General features: G+C 40.2%; 1 protein-coding gene across 6 annotated transcripts in view; it reads right to left on the bottom strand.

Moving 5' to 3' along the window:
* Positions 1–21,575, bottom strand: part of TENM2 (teneurin transmembrane protein 2) — a 681,089-nt gene that overhangs the window by 31,519 nt on the left and 627,995 nt on the right. For all 6 annotated transcript variants that reach the window (XM_061456391.1, XM_061456390.1, XM_061456392.1 and 3 more), the window contains 6 exons: positions 11,919–12,129; positions 6,871–6,990; positions 4,568–4,829; positions 3,652–3,919; positions 2,383–2,526; positions 325–574 (listed from right to left, as the gene is read on the bottom strand). In XM_061456391.1, the coding sequence (XP_061312375.1) occupies positions 325–574; positions 2,383–2,526; positions 3,652–3,919; positions 4,568–4,829; positions 6,871–6,990; positions 11,919–12,129 (1,255 nt within the window). The remainder of the gene's footprint in view (positions 1–324; positions 575–2,382; positions 2,527–3,651; positions 3,920–4,567; positions 4,830–6,870; positions 6,991–11,918; positions 12,130–21,575) is intronic.

Genomic DNA, 21,575 nt, shown 5'->3' with positions numbered 1-21,575 from the left:
CTAAGGGCAGTCATTTCTGCAGTTTTCAAACAAAACTAAATGATGCATAGTACTGAGGGGAGATTGTTATCAAACGATCACCAACAAGAAAGAAGAACATGGTTTGTTCTTTTTGTACAAGCCTGTTTGTCCTTTCCTCTAACTTCTCTATAGTTATTGCTCTGATAAACTACAGACTTTGAACTATGCATTTCTGTGCCCCATTTCTCCACTGGAATTTAAATAGGTTGAAAGTGACAATGTTTTACAAAATTATAAAAAGTAATGGCAAAGGCTGGTTTGAGCACAGGCTACAGAAATGAAGCAATAAGGTTAACACCTTACCTCAGCTCCAATATACTAGTAACATTCCTGGATGGGAAGATACGCCGAATATAGTTAAAATCTCCAACAAAGAGACTTCCATCAATACCCACTGCCAGTGCTACAGGGGCCAAAAGCTTATTTCCTTCTGCTAGACCATTGCAGCTGGGACAGGATATGCTTCTTCGGCGCCCATTCCCCATAATGCTGGTTATCACAGCTGGCTGCTGAGTTAGAAACTGATTTTCTCCATTGCCTTTGTGCAATATACCTAATAACAAAGAGGAGAAGAAGTGGTTATTACTGTCATTCACTGCAGGGGACTTCAGGTAGTTCTGTTTTCAATAGCTGCTGTTAAGGACTGTACACTGAAATGACTGCAGCATTTGCTTCTTCAATGGTGCAAAAAGAGTGGAAGGGGTTTCTGATAGTAAAAATAAAGGTTTAATGAAGATGCTAAAACCCACACATGTACACAACCACAGCCCCAGACATAAACCCACAGTCCTTTGGTATTCATTATGAAAGAAAACACTGCCATACAATTCTCTGGCCTGTCACAATGGTTTAGATTGTTTTATTAACTGGGAAGTGAGAAGGCAAACAGTGGATGTGTTCCTTATTTGTGTCCCTGGATTCTCTCACTCCACTTTCCTTTGTTACATTCTGTCTGGAATTTCATGCCAACCTTACTGTTCCCTTTCCACTTCTCACTCTTTCACACTTTTTTCATGGCAAATGAGAAGTGAGAAATGGAGGCACGGAAGAAAATGAAAGCACAGCAAATGGAAAGAGAGGAGAAAGATGAAACTCCTGGAAGGGCTGCTAAGGATCAACAAGGGAAGCTAGTGGTAAGGATCTTTAGTAGGCTGGAAGAAGCGCTTAAAGATGGGTTTTCTTCTCAAAATATTAGTTCAAAAAGCAGTCCCCTGCTCCCAGAGGAGAGTGGATCCTCTGCAGTGACCATTTTCCATGCCATCAAAGACTGTAGAAACCTAACCAAAAAATTTTAGCCTCCGGTTCTCTTGGAAATCATAGCATCATAGCATAAACCAGGTTGGAAAAGACCTTTAAGATCATCAAGTCCAACCCAGGACTGCCAAGCCCACCACAAAACCATGTCACTGAGGGAATAAGATGCTTTAATGTTTTCTACATTAACCTGGCATTCTGAAATCACCGTTCTTTGGATTTCTTCTGTTGCGTGCCTCAAAGTCTCGTCAATTTAGTTGTGTGATGTGGGGTTGTAAGCAATTGTAACAAGTTTCACTCTCTGCAACTTCATTCTGAAGTTGTGCTGCCAGAGGCAGTTGTATGCAGTTGTATGATGCTAATGTAACTGGGACCCTGCTGGTGACAACAGTGAATATCATGTACTATCCAAATGATTATCATCTCTACAGCATCTGACTGCTGCACAACACCTGAAGTGTGTGCAAAATCTTGCCTATTCTGAATACTACTTTATGCCTATTCTGAATACTACTTTAGGTTACTTGAGTAACAATATCCTTTGCAATTGGTTAATGCTGGGATCAGCAGGAAGGCTGTAGAAAACACTTCACAGGATCAAATGAAATGCATGCTAAGCATTCAGCTCCCTAAGGTATTTCAAGTAAAATATGAAGACCAGGAACATTCAGCTTAGGATATGTAAAGACAAAGAAAAGGGAGGAAAAACCAAACAGGTGACAAAGGAGAAGGACAAATGAGACTCAGTATCTCATCACAGACTCGTACTCCCTGTAAGCCCCATCTCAGATTAGAGGGAAAAAGGTCAAATGGAACCAGAATGGGTATGGTTGTTATCAGAAAAACAGGGAAGGAAGACAGAAGGACATTACGAGGGAATACATGAACAATAGAATAGAGGATAAAGGACTTGCTGTGCAGAACAGTAAAACATTTGTTGAAAGTCTACAAAAACTTTCTGACAACTGAAACGTGTGCATGCTTTCCTGAGCCAAAGGTGGAACAAAACCACTGGAGAAATTGCTTTTTCAAGTGTAAATATAAAGCAAATAAAAAGGGTTCACAAAACTCCATACAGCACAGAAAACACGGAATTAACTAACTCACCACTCTTGACATTAAGTACATGATGTTTATCCAAAGACCATCCTCCTAAATTTGAAGGATCTAGTTCAAAGCCTTGCAGCAGTGCTGTCCTCTTCTCCCATAAAATGAGACTGGGGCAAGTCTCATATTCAAACCCCACAGAAACTGAAATAAAATAAAAACTAATATACTTGCTGAACAAACACTGAATTAAATGTCCAGAGCACATTCAAATCATTCAGCATTCCAGCTCCCCAGCCCCTCAAGATGGAGTGATTATATTCCTCTCTTTTATTCTACAATATTAAATTCAGATCTTTGACTAGACACAAATTTGAAACTTCATTCATATGTACTCTGCAGGGATCTGATCACTTCTCTTTGAATAGCTGGCGGTGAGAAGTGAGAGTTTGGTGAGAGTGAGAAATACGGGGTTTAAAATATCATAAAATTATTCTATCAGATCACAGATGAGATCAAAGTCTTCATTTGCCATGTGTTCACAGGATTTATTTAGTGCGTTCACCTTACAGACCATATACCAAGGAGCAGTGAAAAGTTTGGGTGCTTTTAAGCACATAGGCACTGCAAGCATTACTCAGGAAAGCAATATCCTATGCAACAATGTAAGAAAAGCTACAGCAAAGACGATTTTAGAAAATATAGAAAAGAAATCAGAGTTTGAAATCGGTTTTTCTTTTCACACTGGCACAGCTCTGATGCCTCTTTTTAGCACTGCTGTATCAAAAGGGTTCTGATATGAAAATGAAAACTTAAAATATGATGATCACTCTCCCTCCCCCCCCCACTAGAACCAAGTGAACTAAAGCCAGCTATAGAATTACAAGACTGAGCAGCACTAGAAAAGGACCGTTTTCATTTCAAATGTATTGCACCACAAGAGGCTATAATAACAGCATGCATAAAAACCCAAATGCACTGAAGAATGCCAGACAGCCCAGCAGGATGTTCATTTGTTAACTGAAAGAAAATAAACACGTAGTGATGGACTAGGTTTCACCTAAGTTCCTGTGGCCAGTTTTTCCCATGTCTGGCTTAAACCTTGTAAGTCAGCTACCGATCAGGAAACACAGGCATGTTGATGGAGTTTAGACCCTCTGAATGTGATCTTTAATGTGTAAAAGAAACATAATACAAAGATAGATTGTGTCAGGAAGACAAGAAATGTCTTTGCTGTATTTGCTTCCCCATAAGAAATCTCTGCAGTTTTCTTACTGAGAATTACAGGTCTTACTTGAAAAGTTTTGGAGCTTGTATATGCTGACTTACCTACAGCATCTGACAACCCATAAACCTTCTGACCATACGCGTCTGTTTTGTCCCAGATAAATGTATATGCCAAGTTGGGAGACGCCTGAAATGATTTTTGAAACAAATGCCCTTCTACTGCTACCATCAAATGAACTTTGATTAGATTCAGTGGCACAAGTGACTGAGTCATGGTGATCTTAAGTAAGGATTTGTATCCAGCAGTACGGGAACTCAGGTAGCTGAGCTTTATGCTAGAGCCAGGGATCTCAATTTCTTCATGAAGAACCTGAACAGGAAAGAGATCAAACATTTCACATTAGCGCTTTGTTATTTTTTTTAATAATGTCCCCTTGCCTATTCTTATGGACTTACAGCTTTCTGATATTGGGAATTGCTGTCCTCAACTGACATTTCTGGAGAAGTAACTCTTTGGTATCTGTGTACACTTTCTAAGAGCCCAGTGCTGGCACAAGCGCAAATAAGTACAAGTACTTTTACTGCAAGTTGTATTTAAGGGGAACATAAGAAATAGTCACAGGAAGCAGCAGCTTTCACTAACAGCATAAAGTAAAGACTAACTAAAGTAGTGAAACGATAGCATTGGTAGAGTTTTCCTTTGCCCTAAACAGCCTGTAGTTAGCACCACACACTTTACATAATTCTCTTGAAACACCTAAGCTGTCAACTGAAATACAGAGATGCACCTGATATATTGTTTGATAATGAGAAGGTGCATGGTAGTCAAAGATAAACGTGTCTGGGTGACATAAACTTAGGAAATCTCCTGCAGACCTCATTGGAAAACCCGGTATCTGTCAAAATGAAAGCAGCTCACAATTCCAGGGGAAAAATGGTGCCTCTGCAGCAAGTGCTCAGTTCAGTACTAGCACCTCACCACTGATTTCCACATTCTTTTCACTCACACTGTTCTTACCTGGGTTTCTGGTACAATGGGATTCCGGCCTGGAGCATCACTGAAGAAAGTTGAAAGTGGTGATGAAATGATGAGTGGGTCAGGACGGACAAAACCACTTAGATCACAGCTGGGAATGGAGTTCTCCTCTGTCTTCATGGCAAGCGTGTCCATGGCATAGAAGCTATTCCATGGCAACCATACTGTCCTTTCCTGACTCATAAATGGAGCCCGTTCAAAGTGCAAGGTTAGGGATGCTCCACCATTTGCCACCAAGTCAAACCTAGAAAAATGTGGGCTTTAGAAGTGACAAGACTGAGTAATTCCAGTAACAGATTTCCTGGCTAATGAAATAGGTATATCAGTATACCTACAGCAATAGGTTTATGTCCTGGCTTTGGCTGGGATAGAGTTTGTTTTATCCCTAGTGGCTGGTATAGTGCTGTGTTTTTGCTTTAGGACAAGTTGATCATAAGGGGATGTTTTAGTTGTTGCTGAGCACTGCTTACACTAAGAAGGACTCTTCAGCTTCTTGTAGTGACCTGCCAGCAAGGATGCCGAGGGCGCATGGAGGGGACACAGCTGGGACAGCTGACCCAAGGGATGTCCTGTGCCATAGGACATCCTGCTCAGCAGATAAACTGCAGGGAAGGCTTGGCCAGGCCACTGCCTGGGCATCGATCGGCGTGGGGTCGGCAGCTGCTTTGCACTTGCATCACTTGGGTTTTAGTTATCTCTTTTTATTTTGTTATTTTCCTTTCATTACAATTATTAGCACTATTATGTTACTGTTATTATTAGATTTTATTTCAATTATTAAACTGTTCTTATCTCAATCCATGAGTTTTCTTGCTTTTACCCTTCTGATTCTCTCCCCTGTCCCACCAGGGTGGCTGCATGGGGCTGAGCTGGTGGCTGGGCTTAAACCACAACCGCATTTTTTCAGTATTATGCTTCAAATGACCAGTAATGGCATGTGAACCTCTGGCCACTGAACAACTGAAATCCAGCCAAAACAAGCAATGATTTGAAGTTACCTGGACAACCCTTGTCCCTATGTATTATAAACTCTACATTAAATATATAAAAAATACCCAACAAACAAATCACCCCATTTATTACCACAAGTCACCTTTATTTATAGAATCAGCAGAGAAGCCAAGTTCATATGGCACTGGGCACTGAATTAGCCCTTTTCTAAGAGATGCTGTCCATTAAGTACAGAACGGGACATGTGGCATTAAGAGAATAGTAATGAAAAGCTTTGCTGTTTGTATTCTACAAATCAGGTAACAATTCCTGTGCCCAGGACAATTGATCTCAGTTTTCAGAGAGATGAGGTATTTACACCCACCCCTACATAACCAGAGCAGTAATATGTAGCTGCGCAGGCATTTTGAAATCTGGCCTGAGTAAAATACTTCCAGGTTGTTCTGACAACAGAAGTAGATATCAGTCGTTTCATGGCAACATGACAAATGACTCCATGATTTATATAACCTATTCAGATTTAAATACAGTTCAGTTCAGCATTTACTGTAGCATGAAACCACTGAAGTCAAGCACAGTATGCTTTTATTATAACAGAATAATATTCTGGGAAATATGGAAATTAAACACTCCCTATAGTTCATTTGACTCAATTATTTCAATTCAATTGTTTGCATGCAAGATGAAGATAAAATGGCAAATGTTTACAATGCACGTGTCACAGAGAAACTGGTTTAGTTACCATAGCCAGGAAACTAGATAAACCCCGACACTCTGATTTGTGTTTATCTGAATTTGTGTGCATTTCAAATCAGCTGATACAAGGGGGAAAAAGCACTTTTTTGCACAGCAGGAAATTGTCTAAATATATTCAATTAGAATCTTTTGATTACATTCTACCCTGAAGAAGCTCAAAAGATAGTGGATCTTCAAAAGGGAAGAGAGTCAGAAGGGAACTCTTAACAAAATATACTCTTCTATAATGATACTTTTTTTTCCCTAGCAGGGTTTGCCTGCCTTGCATTTTAAAATGCAGTATTTCTGGTCTCAGCTGGATATTACTGTAGTCCACAAATGTTTTCATGGATACAAAGCAATTTATTGGAAAGGAGTGTGCCTGCTAAGACGTCATTATCAGAAGTCAGCCCTTGCATATCTACTCGCAGTTAGCATTCAAAGTGCCATGTGAAAAATTACTTTTGTGTTTACTTAATAGTTCTTTGCCCTGGGAGGAATGCGATGCATGGTACCACATGGTTCCATTAGATCATACCATCTGTTAATCAGCAAAGACACTATCTGAAATAGAGACACAATGAAGCAAGCAAACTCACGTGCCATCCTGACGAGTGATGGTATAGCCATACTTTGGATACTTGACAAATGACACGTTGACCCCAACTAGAGGCGTTCCATCTGTAGTCACCACTTGGCCTCTTATGAGAGACACGAGACTGAAGAAGAAAGATAATTAAAGGTATTAAAGTTAGTTACGAAAGTTACGTGGCTTATAAACTGAGTAGTGGAACATTTGTGCCTCATTTACTCTAAATCCGAAGATTTTTAGAAGATACTGAAGATGTTGGCCCAGTGTCATCTATATACTTATATTTATACTGCTGACCTATGCAGTGAGGTCTGTGTATACAGAATGGGAGTTGGTGCCTTGTCTAACAAGGCTTTGTTTCACTGTCTAAGGAGGCTTTGCAGAGTAGAAAGCTGTCTCATATTCAGCAATGTCAGAACTGTGACCTTGAAGTCCCACTGAAACAATACTTGGGCACTTCTCAAAAACCTCCCTGGGTACAACAGAGTGTCTGTGGATGCCTCATACACTAGGCGAATACAGTGTAATGTCATACCTCTTTTATACAACCAGTTTTCCAAACCGAGGTTCATATTCCTTCATCTTAGGGTGTGACTGATGTTTGTACACTGCATTTGGTCCTGATCTGCAACCTTTACTTTTCAACTTTGTCAGCAGGTGAAAGGACTTTAAGGCCAGAGTTTTCTTAGCCAACAGGTTAAGCAGCTTTGCTTAACCTAATGGAGAAGAAGAGGGGTCATTCACATGTGAGCCACAGTCAGTCTGTTCTCTTTTGAGAGTACTCTGCTGCATCTAAGAACAGTGGGCAGAAATCGCTGCTGCCCACCTGGTTGCCTCCTCAGCCTCCGAGCACTGGAAACAGCAAGTCCCACTGCTCCCTGCTGCACTGCTCTCCTGCATGGCCAGTCTGTTCCTGCCCCTCTCCTCTCCCAGCTGGAGAGGAGTCTCCATGCCCCAGCTCATTTCCCTTCCACATTCCCTGTACCCTGGGAGAAGCAGATTGGTGAGTGGGGAAAGCTGCATGGTCAAAGGGAGATGGAAAAGACATCCTTGTAGATGTACGTCTCCTCTAGATGGTTTCCTTTTCTATATGGAAAACATGAAAAAAGGAGAAAGCAATCTGGGGAAACAGGGAGAGAGTTAAATCCTGCTGTAATCCATAATCTATAGGATCAAAAATGAGGCAGAAAAGCCCCATTTTTGAACAGACTGTGCTGGAGGGACTGGAGCTGCCCCTAAGTCTTTGCAGCTCCATGCACACCAACAGGCATAGCACCCTGACACCCAGCATCCTGATACCCAGCATCCTGACACCCAATCTGAGCTGCAGGACATGGGGATCAAACTGAGCTGCTTGCCTGAAACCTGGCACAATGCAGTTCAATTCCGGCATGGCTCTAAGCAGATGGCATCAGAGCACATCTATTTGCACTAGTTTAAACATGCCAAGTGCAAGGTCCTACACCTGGGTGGGAGCAATCCCAGGCACAGCTACAGGTTGGGCAGAGAAGAGATTCAGAGCAGCCCTGCAGAGAAGGACTTGGGGGTGTTGGTTGATGAGAAAATGAACATGAGCCGGCTTCAGTGTGCGCTTGCAGCCCAGAAACCAACCGTATCCTGGGCTGCATCAAAAGGAGCGTGACCAGCAGGTCCAAAGAGGTGATCCTGCCCCTCTACTCTGCTCTTGTGAGACCTCACCTGGAGCATTGTGTGCAGTTCTGGTGTCCTCAACATAAAAAGGACATGGAACTGTTGGAACAAGTCCAGGGGAGGGCCATGAGGATGATCAGGGACTGGAGCACCTCCTGTATGAAGACAGGCTGAGAAAGTTGGGGCTGTTCAGCCTGGAGAAGAGAAGGCTGCGTGGAGACCTCAGAGCAGCCTTCCAGTATCTGAAGGGGGCCTATAGGGATGCTGGGGAGGGACTCTTCATTAGGGACTGTAGTGATAGGACAAGGGGTAATGGATTAAAACTTAAACAGGGGAAGTTTAGATTGGATCTAAGGAGGAAATTCTTTACTGTAAGGGTAGTGAGGCACTGGAATGGGTTGCCCAGGGAGGTTGTGAATGCTCCATCCCTGGCAGTGTTCAAGGCCAGGTTGGACGAGGCCTTGGGTGACGTGGTTTAGTGTGAGGTGTCCCTGCCCATGTCAGGGGGTTGGAACTTAATGATCTTAAGGTCCTTTCCAACCCTAACTATTCTATGATTCTATGAATATCAGGGATTGTTTTCAGGTCTTTTCTATTAACTCTGAGATGTTCAAGGTACTTGATGTAAATTTCTAACTGTATTAACTGCCAATTCAACCACTACTTCCTTCCATTTTTATTCCAAACAAGGTATAATATGTTCTTCAATATTACATAAAAGAAATTAATGAAAATTAACCATTTCTGTTACTTTGGTTTCAGAACTTTCAATCATTACTTGACCCTTCAGGTCAAATTCTAATTGCAAAATCAACATTTCATAACAGAATATGGAATTTAATGGAAGCTGCCCAAGATGGCATTATTGTTCTTGCTGGAATTATTTTGTGTTACAAACATACAGAAATAGCTGTAGGAAGATAGTCACTCAAGCTTCTATAGGGGAACAGTACAGAAAGCAGATAAAGGAAGAAATCATCATATGGTAGAAGAAAACTAATAATGTTCATGACTTAATTTTTTCTACCTTCAGTTTTAATACTTCAGGAAATAATTTGAATAAGAACATTGTGGCTAATACTTTTCATTTCTAAAACACCAACATATGGGACACAATAGAGATGAAAATTTGTAGCTTAAATCTGGATTTATAAGAAGTACTATGTTGACTGATAGTCACAGAGAGGACAACTTTCATTTTGCAATCTTTCAAATATCTTTAAAATTGACAAAATAGGTGATTCTTGCAATCAACGCATTTTGTTATTTACTGCTTTAGCAGAGTAGGAAATAACTTTCTTTTTCTTATGCTAGTACTGGAAAAAATCATAACCACTATTTTGTCCCGGTTTGAATGAGAGGTTGAGCTAAGAAAAGAGAGAAGGCATTATCTGTCCTGTTAGCTATTCTTGAGACTGTGGCAGCTTCAATAAATGTGAAACTTGGAATCTAACCCTGTGGCACTTTTACAAAGTCAAAAATCTTAGTTTTAAAACCTTCAGTTTGACACTTTGTATTAGATTTGCCTAAAATTGGTACCAAAAATAACAGCTGAGCTGTAGATTTCTCAAAAGCACCTTCACGACTTAGAGGTTAAGGCCAATTTAAAAATGTCATTAATATGCCATTTGCAAAGATGTGTTAAAACACACGACACACTTCAGATGAATAAAACAGAACTAAAACTCCTGCCACCAGCAACCCTAGAAAAGATACTTAACATAAAGCTAAAATTTAGAATGAGATTTTTTCAAAGAGCCTCAGGATTGAAGTCCCCAGCACCCATTTAGTCTAGGGCTCTAATTCATACTGTTTAGAAGACTCCAACCTCTACCCATGCCTACACAGCTTGATTATTTCTAATACAGTTTCTAGTATTTCTTGGGTGGCATAAGAACATCCGCATGTCACGATACTCCTCTAGAAATCTGGAAGGATAATCACCTGCTTTTGTACAATACTTCAAGCTGTAGGAATGAAGCGCTGGATCATGTTAGCAACACAACTAAACATTCTAGATGATAGCGCAATACAGATACAGGGAATACTCATTTTCATTCTGGGTGGCTTAATGAGACAGCGGCTCAAGCACTCATTACATACAGTATGGCACAGGAAACTGCCTGCTCCTCTTAACTCCAGGAAATTTTGGTGATCATAACACATAGAGAGCAGCAGGCACCAACCAGCCTATGGACTGGATGTCTTTTATGCTGTAGCCTGGATTCCTTTTTGAACAATTGCTCAGCCCATGAATGAGTAAGCTTCACTCTCGCCTTGCTTTCTTTCTCATGTAACACTGCAAAATATTGCAGCAATTCCCTCATCTTATTTTTACAGAGCTGATGAGAAAAAAAAAAAAATCACAACAAATTAGATGAAACCAGAGCAATTTAACAATTTCCTATTATTTTGCCAAACTCCATGTGTGCATGGAGTATTTTATAGAATAGAATAAAGTCTATATTACATAAAGTAGGATCCAACAGGGATTTTCTGACAGAATATGGAAATCATTTGAACATACAATGGGGACCTGCCTGGTGCATCCAGAAATGTTATGATCCTCATTTTACAGACAAATATTTAGTGGCTTGCTCTGCCTCACCCAGTGAGCCTATAATGAAATCCTGACTGAAAAAAGAGTTTCCTGTAATGAAGTCCAATATTTTGGGCACTATCTCAAATGAAGTTATTTCTCCAGTTTTAACCTTGGCAATATGAACATAATTAACATATTCATCAACTTCTTAGCATCTTTCCATGGAGATATATTTAAATAATATTGACAAATAGTAACACCCCTTTTCTTGAAGCATACAATGGCATCAAACATCAATTAATGATGTGCTGGCTTTTACAATCATTATAAACATACAATTAATAATAAGAACAAACACAGGAAAAGAAAACAAAGAATAAAATGAAAACCTAGTGAGATGCATTGATGATGCAAGTAAAACAGATTTATATACGGAATACATAATCAAATCCCCCCTAAGTTAATGTATCTTTAGAATAATTTGAAATGTTATTCCATTATTGAAACTTGTGTTAAGGGCAGTAAATAAAATGCAATCTCTAATTGGAAACTAGTTTACATTTTCCCTTGTTCTAGATTGCAGGCTTCATAAAATATTAAACTCAGAAGCTCCTGCCTAGTGGAAGGAATCTTTTTCTAGGGGTTTCCAATATGTTAAAATGCTAATAAAACTCAGTGCTATAAAATAAAGGTCACACCACAAATTGCAAGACCGTGCCCTCAGTGGGAATGATGCGTCAGATGCAAACACATGAAGCATCTGAAAGCAACATCTCATGTTTAAATATGAATAAAGTGTCTGGGAGGAATTTTTCCAAACAATGCAACTGCACAGACACAGCATCATATTTTATAGCTGCTACCTGCTGTTGAAGGGATTTTCTCCTGGGATGATGTGAGTGCTGTCCTTCCCCACTAAAAGCTTGATCCGATCGTAGAATGACTTCACAGCTGGGGAACCTGAATGGCTCTGTTGTATGATGTCAAGGGGATCACGTGAACCACGGCACAGCAGGCTATTTTGACAAGTAGACTGGAGGCAGCAATCTGGGTCCAGGCAGTCAACCAAGCCATCTGAAAGGTAAGAGTCATCTGGAGTCAGCCAGCTGCACTGTGCTATCAAGTAATAGCATCTAATGGACATCTTAAGGAACTGGAAAAACCTTAATGCTTACACTCCATAACATCCCTATGCCATAAAACTGGTGATTGAACCAACGAGGATGAGGCTGTCCCAAGAACACTGGTTAAACACCATTACTGCGACAACTAATTCAAACCAGTGTTAGGTGAGAATTAATCCCAAAGAAATCTCTTAAGAGTTGAAACTGGGAAAAAAAGAATAGTGGCAGAAGTTCAGGAATTTTTTGGTTATTTTTTTATTTGTTTGGTTGTATTTGTTCTGTTTTTTTAAAGCTTTCCAACTGTTTGTTTTACAAAGGTTTTAGATTTCCTTACTGCACTTTAAGATTCTTGAGAATTATGTTGTTTAATTTCATTTGCTCAGTCTGGGGAGATAAGGGAAGGAGACAGGAGTGAGAGAGTAAGTTGTCATTACCCAAGTAAGATACAAACTACATTGTACCCATTTGGGCAATAGAGAAGTGCTGCTGGAACTCCCACCTCCCACAGATATCTGATTCAGAACTTGTTTGCATGCTTTAGTCAGGAAGGATCACTCACAGAGCTGGTGGGTTCAGTCATCACATTACATGTTAGGTTGTCCATCAAGAATATGTCTTAGGAAGTATTTTTAAGAAAAATTAGAATTTAAACGCCAGAAATTAAAATGGAATCCTCATCAGGGAGATTGATCTGTACACTGAGATAAATCACAACTGACTATTTTTAGCGCATACCGTAACCACTTCTAGCATCATACTTTCCACTGGCATTATCATTTAACTGAAATATGTTCTCTCAATGGAGCTCTACTGTAATTTAGAGATTAATAGCCATTTACTTTAAAATATTACCCTCTAACAATTCAGAAACATTTATTCATCTACTCTGGCAAGAATCAGGCATCCAATCTGCAATCTACTTAGGTCTGTAAACTTTCAGACTCCCCAGGACATATTAATCTGATTTTTGAGTACAAATACGGCCTGGGCACCTACTGAAGACCATGCACAAGAGAGAACATTCCAGCAGGTTAGCTGACAAAATTACTCCAGAGTACGATCATGATTCATGTATTCTAAAGCTTTTCAAATGCACAACAGACCAGCACTACCCTACACAGTGGTAACTGGAAAAACAACAGCAAAAGAAAAACCCAAACCTATAAAAAGGTTTCTTATTTTACAATCAGCCTGGTATTTCCAATGGCCCATGTGTGCCTGAAATGACTGTTTCTGATTTAAAACCAAAATTGCCAAGGTTTCCTGACAATGTTTCATTCAGCCCTCTAAGGAAATTTAAGTTAGACAAACTACCTTGTTGCAAGAGCTATACCTTGCTGTAAGGTCAGTCGCCGGCTCACATTAAAAGCTGCATTCATCTTGAAATCCTTTCCAGTGTGGTGGTAGGAATTTTCGTTCTTGCTACAGTCCTCTTCCCACCCGCTTTATATAATCATTCTAAGGGCACCATTAGCTTCAGATTATAACTCAAGGCAGTTTTCCTATTAAGCTCTGAGAACTTTTGCTCCGCATCCTGCTTTCTCTCTCAGTTTGTGACACCTCCACAGCCATGAACTTTAAGCTGACCACTGTTCAGTCTGCTCAGTTCTTTCATTCATATGACCACCAGTCAACAGAATCCTACCAACACATCAGAAATAACAGAAGCAAAACACAGCATATAAATTACTGCCTTTGATAAATTTACATTTACCTGTTCAAGCTGCACCATATTTTTGCTATACCTGTTATTAGAGGTGAGCATATGTTATGTCTGTAATGACCTCATCAGGCAGCAGATTATGGGATGCTGCAACTGAGCACTTCTGATGGCACCATGAACTTTCAATTGGCATATCAATCTCTCAGCGTCCTGTCAGTCATGCGAATCACATCTTGATGCTCGCAAGCCCCTTTGGATATAGTCTGACATTGCAATCTTCAGTAAATTACCCTGTCACTGCCAATCTCACCGTTATCTCACAAACAATCAAGCAGGCAATCAAACTGCTCTGAATTGCTAGTTCAGGACCTGGGAGGCTAGAAACATCTCCATTCAATACCAGGGAGAAACCTGTGTATGATTCCTTTCATGTAGGAAGGGTTTTATGCAGTATGTGCATTCAGACTTGCACACTTTCAGATGCTCACAAGAATATTTTGAAAAGACAGGAATATACCTTAACATAAATATGCACCATTCACTTGTTGGAAACATTATTACTTATATGGCTATTTTCTCCTGTACTAATTTATTCCCAGATGGCAGGATTCAGCGTTAGGATATTTTTACCTTATGCCAACCAGCTGATCCAGCTTGTTGCAACAACAGACCCGATGTATGGATCTGTTCAGCACAGGCAGCCACAACCTGGGCACTGCTGTTGAGTGTCACAGGCTTACACACTGCTACTCTATTTGCATTCAGAGTTGCACTGCTGCTATTACTTACTTCGTTGCTCCAAAAGCTCTGACTCTATGTATGAAAGAGTATTGATTGCTGTCAGAATGTATTTGTTTCTAGGTCATCTTTGCCTAATTTGCTATCCAGAGGCATTATCTCAGAATGGCTGAGGTTGGCAGGAACCTCTGGAGCTTTTGTGGTCCAACCATCCTGCTCAAGCCAGGCTATCAAAAGCTGACTGTTGAAAACTATGCTTGGACAGTTTTTGAATATCTCAAGGATGGAGACTCCACACCTCTCTGGGCACCCAGCTCCAGTGCTCAGTATTCCTAAGGATAAAGAAGCATTTCTCAGCATACACTTGTGCCAGGCATTGTTCCTCCCCAGGTGCAGGGCTTTACATTTCACGAGATTCCTAACAGCTCATTTCTGCAGCTGTATAGCACCATTACATATGAAGCAAATTCTTACAGAATCATTTAGTTGCATTAGAATCAGTTGATTAAAACCAGGGCTAGAAAAAAAAATCCCTACCTTCTGTAAGAGAAAACTGCATGGATTTTAATTAGAATTCAGTACTTTGTTTTTTAATACATACTTCAGAGCTTGTCATCTTCCAGATCTCCTCAGGTACACTGAATTATTTATCTGGCTAATTCAATGACAAAACCCTCACCATTAGCCTCACTGAGATATTGCTCCTTTACACAGCATACTCATCCGAGTTTTAAGTGGCCAGTTAGTAGCTTTCTAAACCTCTCTATACTAAAGGAAATAGACTGTAGGAGGAATTAAGGTGATGCTCAACCTCCTTCAACAATCTGAAACCAGAGGAAGTCCTGACTTGGCTTTAACTGAGAAGAAAAAACAGGAACTTTTGATCTGATTTCAACTCGCAGCACAGGATCAGCTCTCCGCTGCTGCTTGTGGTTTCCTGAATTCCCAAATCTTTTCAGGAACAAAGCAAGTGACATGGTATTCCTCTTGAAGACATCACTTCTGCTAGTGGGTGCATATATTTCCTCCTTTTCTGAGAACTGAACAAGCATTTTCGCAGACTTACTTTACAGCAAGAAGAAAATTTTCAACTATTATATTTAAGTAGAATAATGTACTCATGTATGCCGTATTTCACAAGGGCCTTAAACTGTGTTCGTCCTGAACATCATGACAATGCCTAAAAAACTCTGAGCAGAAACAGAGATGTATTTTTTGCTAATGTATTTAGAACCTCTCATCATCAGTTGTCTTTCACCACTGGATAGATTTCTTGTCACATTCAGGGGACTGGATTCCAGGATAGTCTGGGTTCGAAGGGACCTTAAAGAACACCTAGTTCCAGCCCCGCCTTGTTCCTAGAAGAAAGCTCCGGAGCCCCTGCTCAGCAGAGGGCATCCTTACACTTCACCAGCTTCAGGAGCAGGGGACTCGCAGAGTGTAATTCCTGGAAATTTTTCTTTTTCCAGTAAACATTTCAGACTGATGATTAAAATGGAGGGGGGGAAGAGCAGCTATTACAAACCCTGAGGGCAAAAGGCCCTTTGATCACTCTCAGGGCAAATTAGTTAATTTATCATGATCCAATTTTAATTATGTGTAGTATTAATATACCCAAGGTGAAAGAATTTGAGATGCTCTATCAGATTATCAAAAGAGTAGGCTTTCTCTGTGCCAACACAGAAAGATTTTAATAGAACTCTAGAGCTGCACGCAGAACTGTTTCCACAGACAGGCTATTCCACAGCCCAAGATATCTTATTACCAGGAAGTTTTACCTAATATTTAACCTGAATTTTCACTTTTGTAACCTGATCTAATAGTTCCTCAATGAGCCAGACTGGGAAGCCTCTCTGTGAACTGTCAGGATATCCAAATTATACCACTGGCTCTTAAAATGAGCTGTGAGCACAGCAGAGTATTTCTGGAACCATTAAACCTAAACCAAAGCTGCCTTTCAGGAAAGGCTGGATTGTAAATCCAGAACTGTGGTTAAATAGGATAAACCTGGCTTACGTGTAACCTGAGTGTGCCTCTGAATGCCCCCAAAACTCCCCAGTGAGGTTTTAAAGTACCCTGGCACATGACATTGGTAAGCAACAGCTTCATTTCCCTTGCCCACTCAGGATCCCTGTGCTGCCCTCAGCTCTGGCAGTTGGGAAACCCCTCATCCCTAAGAGCACCAGCTGGAAATGACTACTGCAGGTGTAGCCCCAGCTACACGCTCAGAGTGGTGGTACACAGCTTGTGAATACTAGCGGACAACTGATGTTGGACAGAGCCTTGGCGACATGATCCAGGGTGAGGCATCCATGCCCATGGCAGTGAGGTTGGAACTGGATGATCTTAAGGTCCTTTCCAACCCAAACCATTCCACAATTCTATGCTCCACATATGGCTTAGAGCAGAGCTGACCTGGAGGGCTCCACGACGAGAACAATCATGACAAAACTCTTTGTTCAGTTCTAGTGCACCCACAGACACTTACCCAGTGACAGGGGGCTTTTAAAACCATGGAATTTGCAGTCACTGAATTTCTTGCTTTCAGTTCTCCATGGGGTTATAAGAGTATGTTATTGTAGTAACATATCCCGGGAGGGACAGTGTAAGGATAAGCTGGCTAATGTGTGTAAAGGCGATTAGAGGCTGACATGAGTTTTAGCAAAATCACAGACAAGCACGCTCATTAGCTCTTGTCAAACTTACATAATGTCTAGTTTTGATACAGATTTTCTACTCAAGCCTACACGACTCACTCTGGCCCCCATCCACAATAGATTTCAAGTACTCATTACATTTAATGTTCTAAAACTGACTATTGTACAGGCTCTGGGAAGGTGTTTTCTGTGCCAAGAGTATTCTGGGTATTTATATTGAGAACTTCATAAAATCTTTTGTCTGTGCTGAATTAGAGACCCCTGCTGAGGCAATGCTTGTTGAGGCAAGCTAAATTACATGATTTGCCTTTGTGCTGTGAAATACTTGTATTATCTTAAATGTCACAAGCCTGATGCAGTATCAAGTCACAGGATTTGTAATTTTCTAAGAGCAATTTTTTTCTAAATGTTTATTGCAGAAAGACACTTCTCTTTTCTTTCTATTTTCTTTCTGTCTAATTTCAGAGATGAGTTTTCCAAGACAACTCAAATAAACAGCCTTTCAATCAGCCGAGTGCACTGTCCTGACGGTGAACTTCTCTAAAAATGTGTTTTTCTCCTGAATTGAAGGGAATTCATACTGGAGCAGAGAGCTGCTTTCCCTCATTCATTATCTTTAATGTATTGTGCCAAACAGAATTACTGCCAACTGTACTTCTTGGTGGGGTTACAGCTATATAGTAACAAACTACAGGGCAAAATTTCCTTTCGGAGATAGGCACAGCTCACTTTGGAAAGCCAAGTGGAAATAAATTAAAATGTGTTTTGAAAAGAATGTCCCACTTTGCATAACAAACAAGGAGTTCCTCATTCCATTTAGTTTAGCATTCTATACTGCCATGGGTAGCTTCTTTCTCTTCACCACCCAATTTTAGTCCAGATAATTACATTTTGAGGAGAAATGTGATCTGTGGCATGATATAAGCATTTTTCTTTTTCTTTTTACCCTGCCTGTACCTGTCCTCTCCATCCTGATCAAATCAGAAACAAACCCATTTAGCAAAACCTGGGTTAGTTTCTGTTCATCTTTCTCTGAGATTACCTAATTTTTACTGTCTGGCTAACAAAGATCATAAACATGAGTAATTCTAAATGGATACAAAAGGTGGGAGAAAGGAGAAAGAAGGAAAAGAAAAGCCTAGAAGGAGCAACCCCAGAGGGCAGTATGGGCTCCTGCCAGGGCTGCCTGGGAAGAGGACAGAGTTCTTAAGTAGCTGTCCCAAATTATCCCACTAAATTCAGAACAAAGGCCCCTCAAACATGAGCTCCTGGTATCATCTGCATTCAACATCTAGTGAAACTGTTCTTTAGAAAATAAGTATTTTTTTGCTATACATTCCATTGTCCATTTTACTTGGAGGCACTGGAAGGTCTAAAATGAAATCTAGTTAAAAATGCACAATTTATACAGGCTGTTATGAGATACCAGAAACCTTTTTCAATTTAGGAACAAGCAATTTATTATAAAATAGTTATTGTAAAAAGATGTGTATAAATATTGGTTTCCTTATGAATATATCAAAAGAAATGACTTAAAAAGCAATGTACCTTCTCCCATTCCTCACAATATCATTTCCAATCCCTTAATTTCCTAAAATAAATCCACAATGATTTAAATGGGTTATACATGTCTATTGGGGGGATTATACACTGTAATCACAATTACAGGTCTTAAAATAAAGCTATTTCTAATCCCTCCAAAAGATGCTTAATAACTATTAGATTACTGAGGGACTGATTAAGGAAAGGATTAGATTTAGAAGTGGCCACAGTGAGTAAATTGTGTAATACAAACGTGATTTGGAAAACAGAAACATTTTCCAAGTTCGAAAGATTTTAAAAGTGAGTCAGTGCCAGAACCCCCTTACTTTTCAGTTCAGCTTCCCCCTTAAAGATACATAAATAGACAACAGATGGATAAATAAGGGACTTTCAAGCTTTTTCAGCAAAGTACCCTACACACCATAGTTACCCTGAATAGGTTCATAATGAAGGCCCAGTTAAGCCCATCTCTAGATTTGACATAGGATGGCAAGGACAAATACAAGTGAATTTCCCAGTGCTACCTTGGATCATGCACAGTTCTACTTGAACAGCCCGAGGAGGAGAGAACAGCTTTGGACGCTCTTCTCTGGAAACCCATTTTATTTATCTGAGTAATGCACATTGACATCCCATTTAAAATGAAGATTTGTATGTCTCAGCAAGACAGGGACACATCTGCCTCTTCTAGGAATAAGCCAACTAAAGGGCATTAATCTAAAATGGAAGAAAAATATTAAGTATAATCTTTCATTTTTCTCCTTCTGAACTATGGTATAGAGTTCGCATTGTGGCAGATAATGAGACAAAACAGGACAAATGGGAATCCCTTTGGAGTCAGTGGCAATGCTCTTCTTGACATCCATGAAATGAAGACTTGGCCCAAGGCCTTTGAATCTGATTGTGAGATACAATTGCAGTAAGAATGGCTGAACAGTGAAAATGCTCCAAAATATGTTAAATCTGTTGCTGCATGGGGAAGAATGGAAGGCAGTAAATGATCCAAGTGACTTGCTGAGGCAACTTACTTTAACAACATGAATAGAGGGACAGAAAGAAAGGAAGTTCAGCTGTCCAGATAAGGATCTCATTTAGGCAAAACCTGTATTTTTAGATACCTTACTGCCTTTTGAAAGAACAGCTTGCATCTTCACTACTACTCCACTTAACATAACTTGCTTATGTTAGCAGAGCAATGCTGGTAATGGAGCAGCAGGCGTGTTCAACATTTTGCTGCAAATAAACTTGGTTGAGTTGCAAATGAAAGAGTGACTGGGAGGAGAGGAAATTTGTTTAACTTTCAATAATCTTGCACTTTATATAAAACTTTGGGTTCTGGTAACTAGCTGAATCTTTAACATTGGTTCCCATGGTACAGCTTCCAGCTTTGTCTAACGGGAAAACTTAATTTTATCTGCTCCTTTATATGCTCAGTCACAATTATACAAAGGTGCAGCTGGAAGCACAGAGTACATATTCCTTCCTTCCTACCTTCCTTCCTCCCTCCCCATTCCTGCACACTCCTGTGCTCTCCCCTGTGTTAGCACTGATAAATGTATAGGTCACAGGATGTGTCCCTGGCCAGATATGTAGTGAACCAGGCACGTAAAGACTAGCAAGGCAAAGGCAGAACTGCACTCTAAGATAGCAAGTATTAAGTAATTAATGTTATATCCAGTTTTGAGTTTTGATGTCACTCTTATGACTGATGATTTGCCAAACAGATGGGAATGACAAAGACTCTGTCCTTACAGCACATATTGGAAAGAACCCCATGCCATTTCAAAGAAATCAGAAATTCAAAATACAATAAAGCAAACTGAAACAGCAAAAATCACCAAGGCATGAGAGAGACAGCAGAGTTCTGCAGTGCCATGCAGCCTGTGCCACCTGAGCTGTGCACACAACATGGCGTGGCTGATATAAAGCATTTGTCTGTTCATGTTTTCAGGTACAGCTTACAAGTGTATGTAAAAGAGCAGCTGAGCACGTGCTGGACATCTCCTGATCTCCCCTGCAGAAAGACTACAGAAACTTAATGAGGATGAGGCTGTTGGAGAGTAGTAATGACCATTGGGTTGAACTCCTGAGCTAAGGGTCAGAAAACAAAGGATTCATTTCTGCCTTTATCATAAAATCCCCATGTGAAACGTGTGGGTCAAATGGACTTTTGAGGTTGTTTGGACCTTGGAACAGGCATAGACTACCAAACCATCTACACTCTGACATGGAACAATGAGCAGCAACCACTCCAGCCTCTGGAAAAACATGACTTCAACCTGCAAGCAACCTTCAACGACCCAAGTGTTCTCCCCTCAATCTTTCTAGCCTTCAGCTAGACCAAACAGTTTTCTTTGAGGTGCAATTAGGGCAAACCAGAAACCACGCACCTTCCACATTAATGCTGATTAATATTACACATCTGTTGTAGGCATATTTATTCTATGTATTCTTTGATTTTGACAGACTTTTAGAATTCTGCAATTTGAAATTGGGATGAAGAGCTGAATGCTCCCCCTGGTCATTTTTTCCCATTTGCCTGTTTCACAAGTGCAGAATATGGTCTTGGATAGGTAAACAAATGTCTTATACAAGTACTTCTGATAATGTTTCCCATATTCATTCTTTACTTTGATGAGAATCTGATGACATATCCATTTTCAAATTTTCCTCCATAATCTTCAAAGCCTGTCAAATCTGCAAACCTGAGCAGTTCAGCTTTTAGTTTCTTACACTGGATATTAACACAAGTTTAGTGGGTTTTGTTGTAGAGTTAAAAGGCAACTAATGTAATCT

This window comes from Pezoporus flaviventris, unplaced genomic scaffold (assembly GCF_033815535.1).
Source record: "Pezoporus flaviventris isolate CSIRO_AGI_PZ_B2104156 unplaced genomic scaffold, CSIRO_AGI_Pfla_v1 ptg000023l, whole genome shotgun sequence".
NCBI lineage: Eukaryota > Metazoa > Chordata > Aves > Psittaciformes > Psittacidae > Pezoporus > Pezoporus flaviventris.
This window is presented reverse-complemented; position numbering and strand designations above follow the sequence as displayed.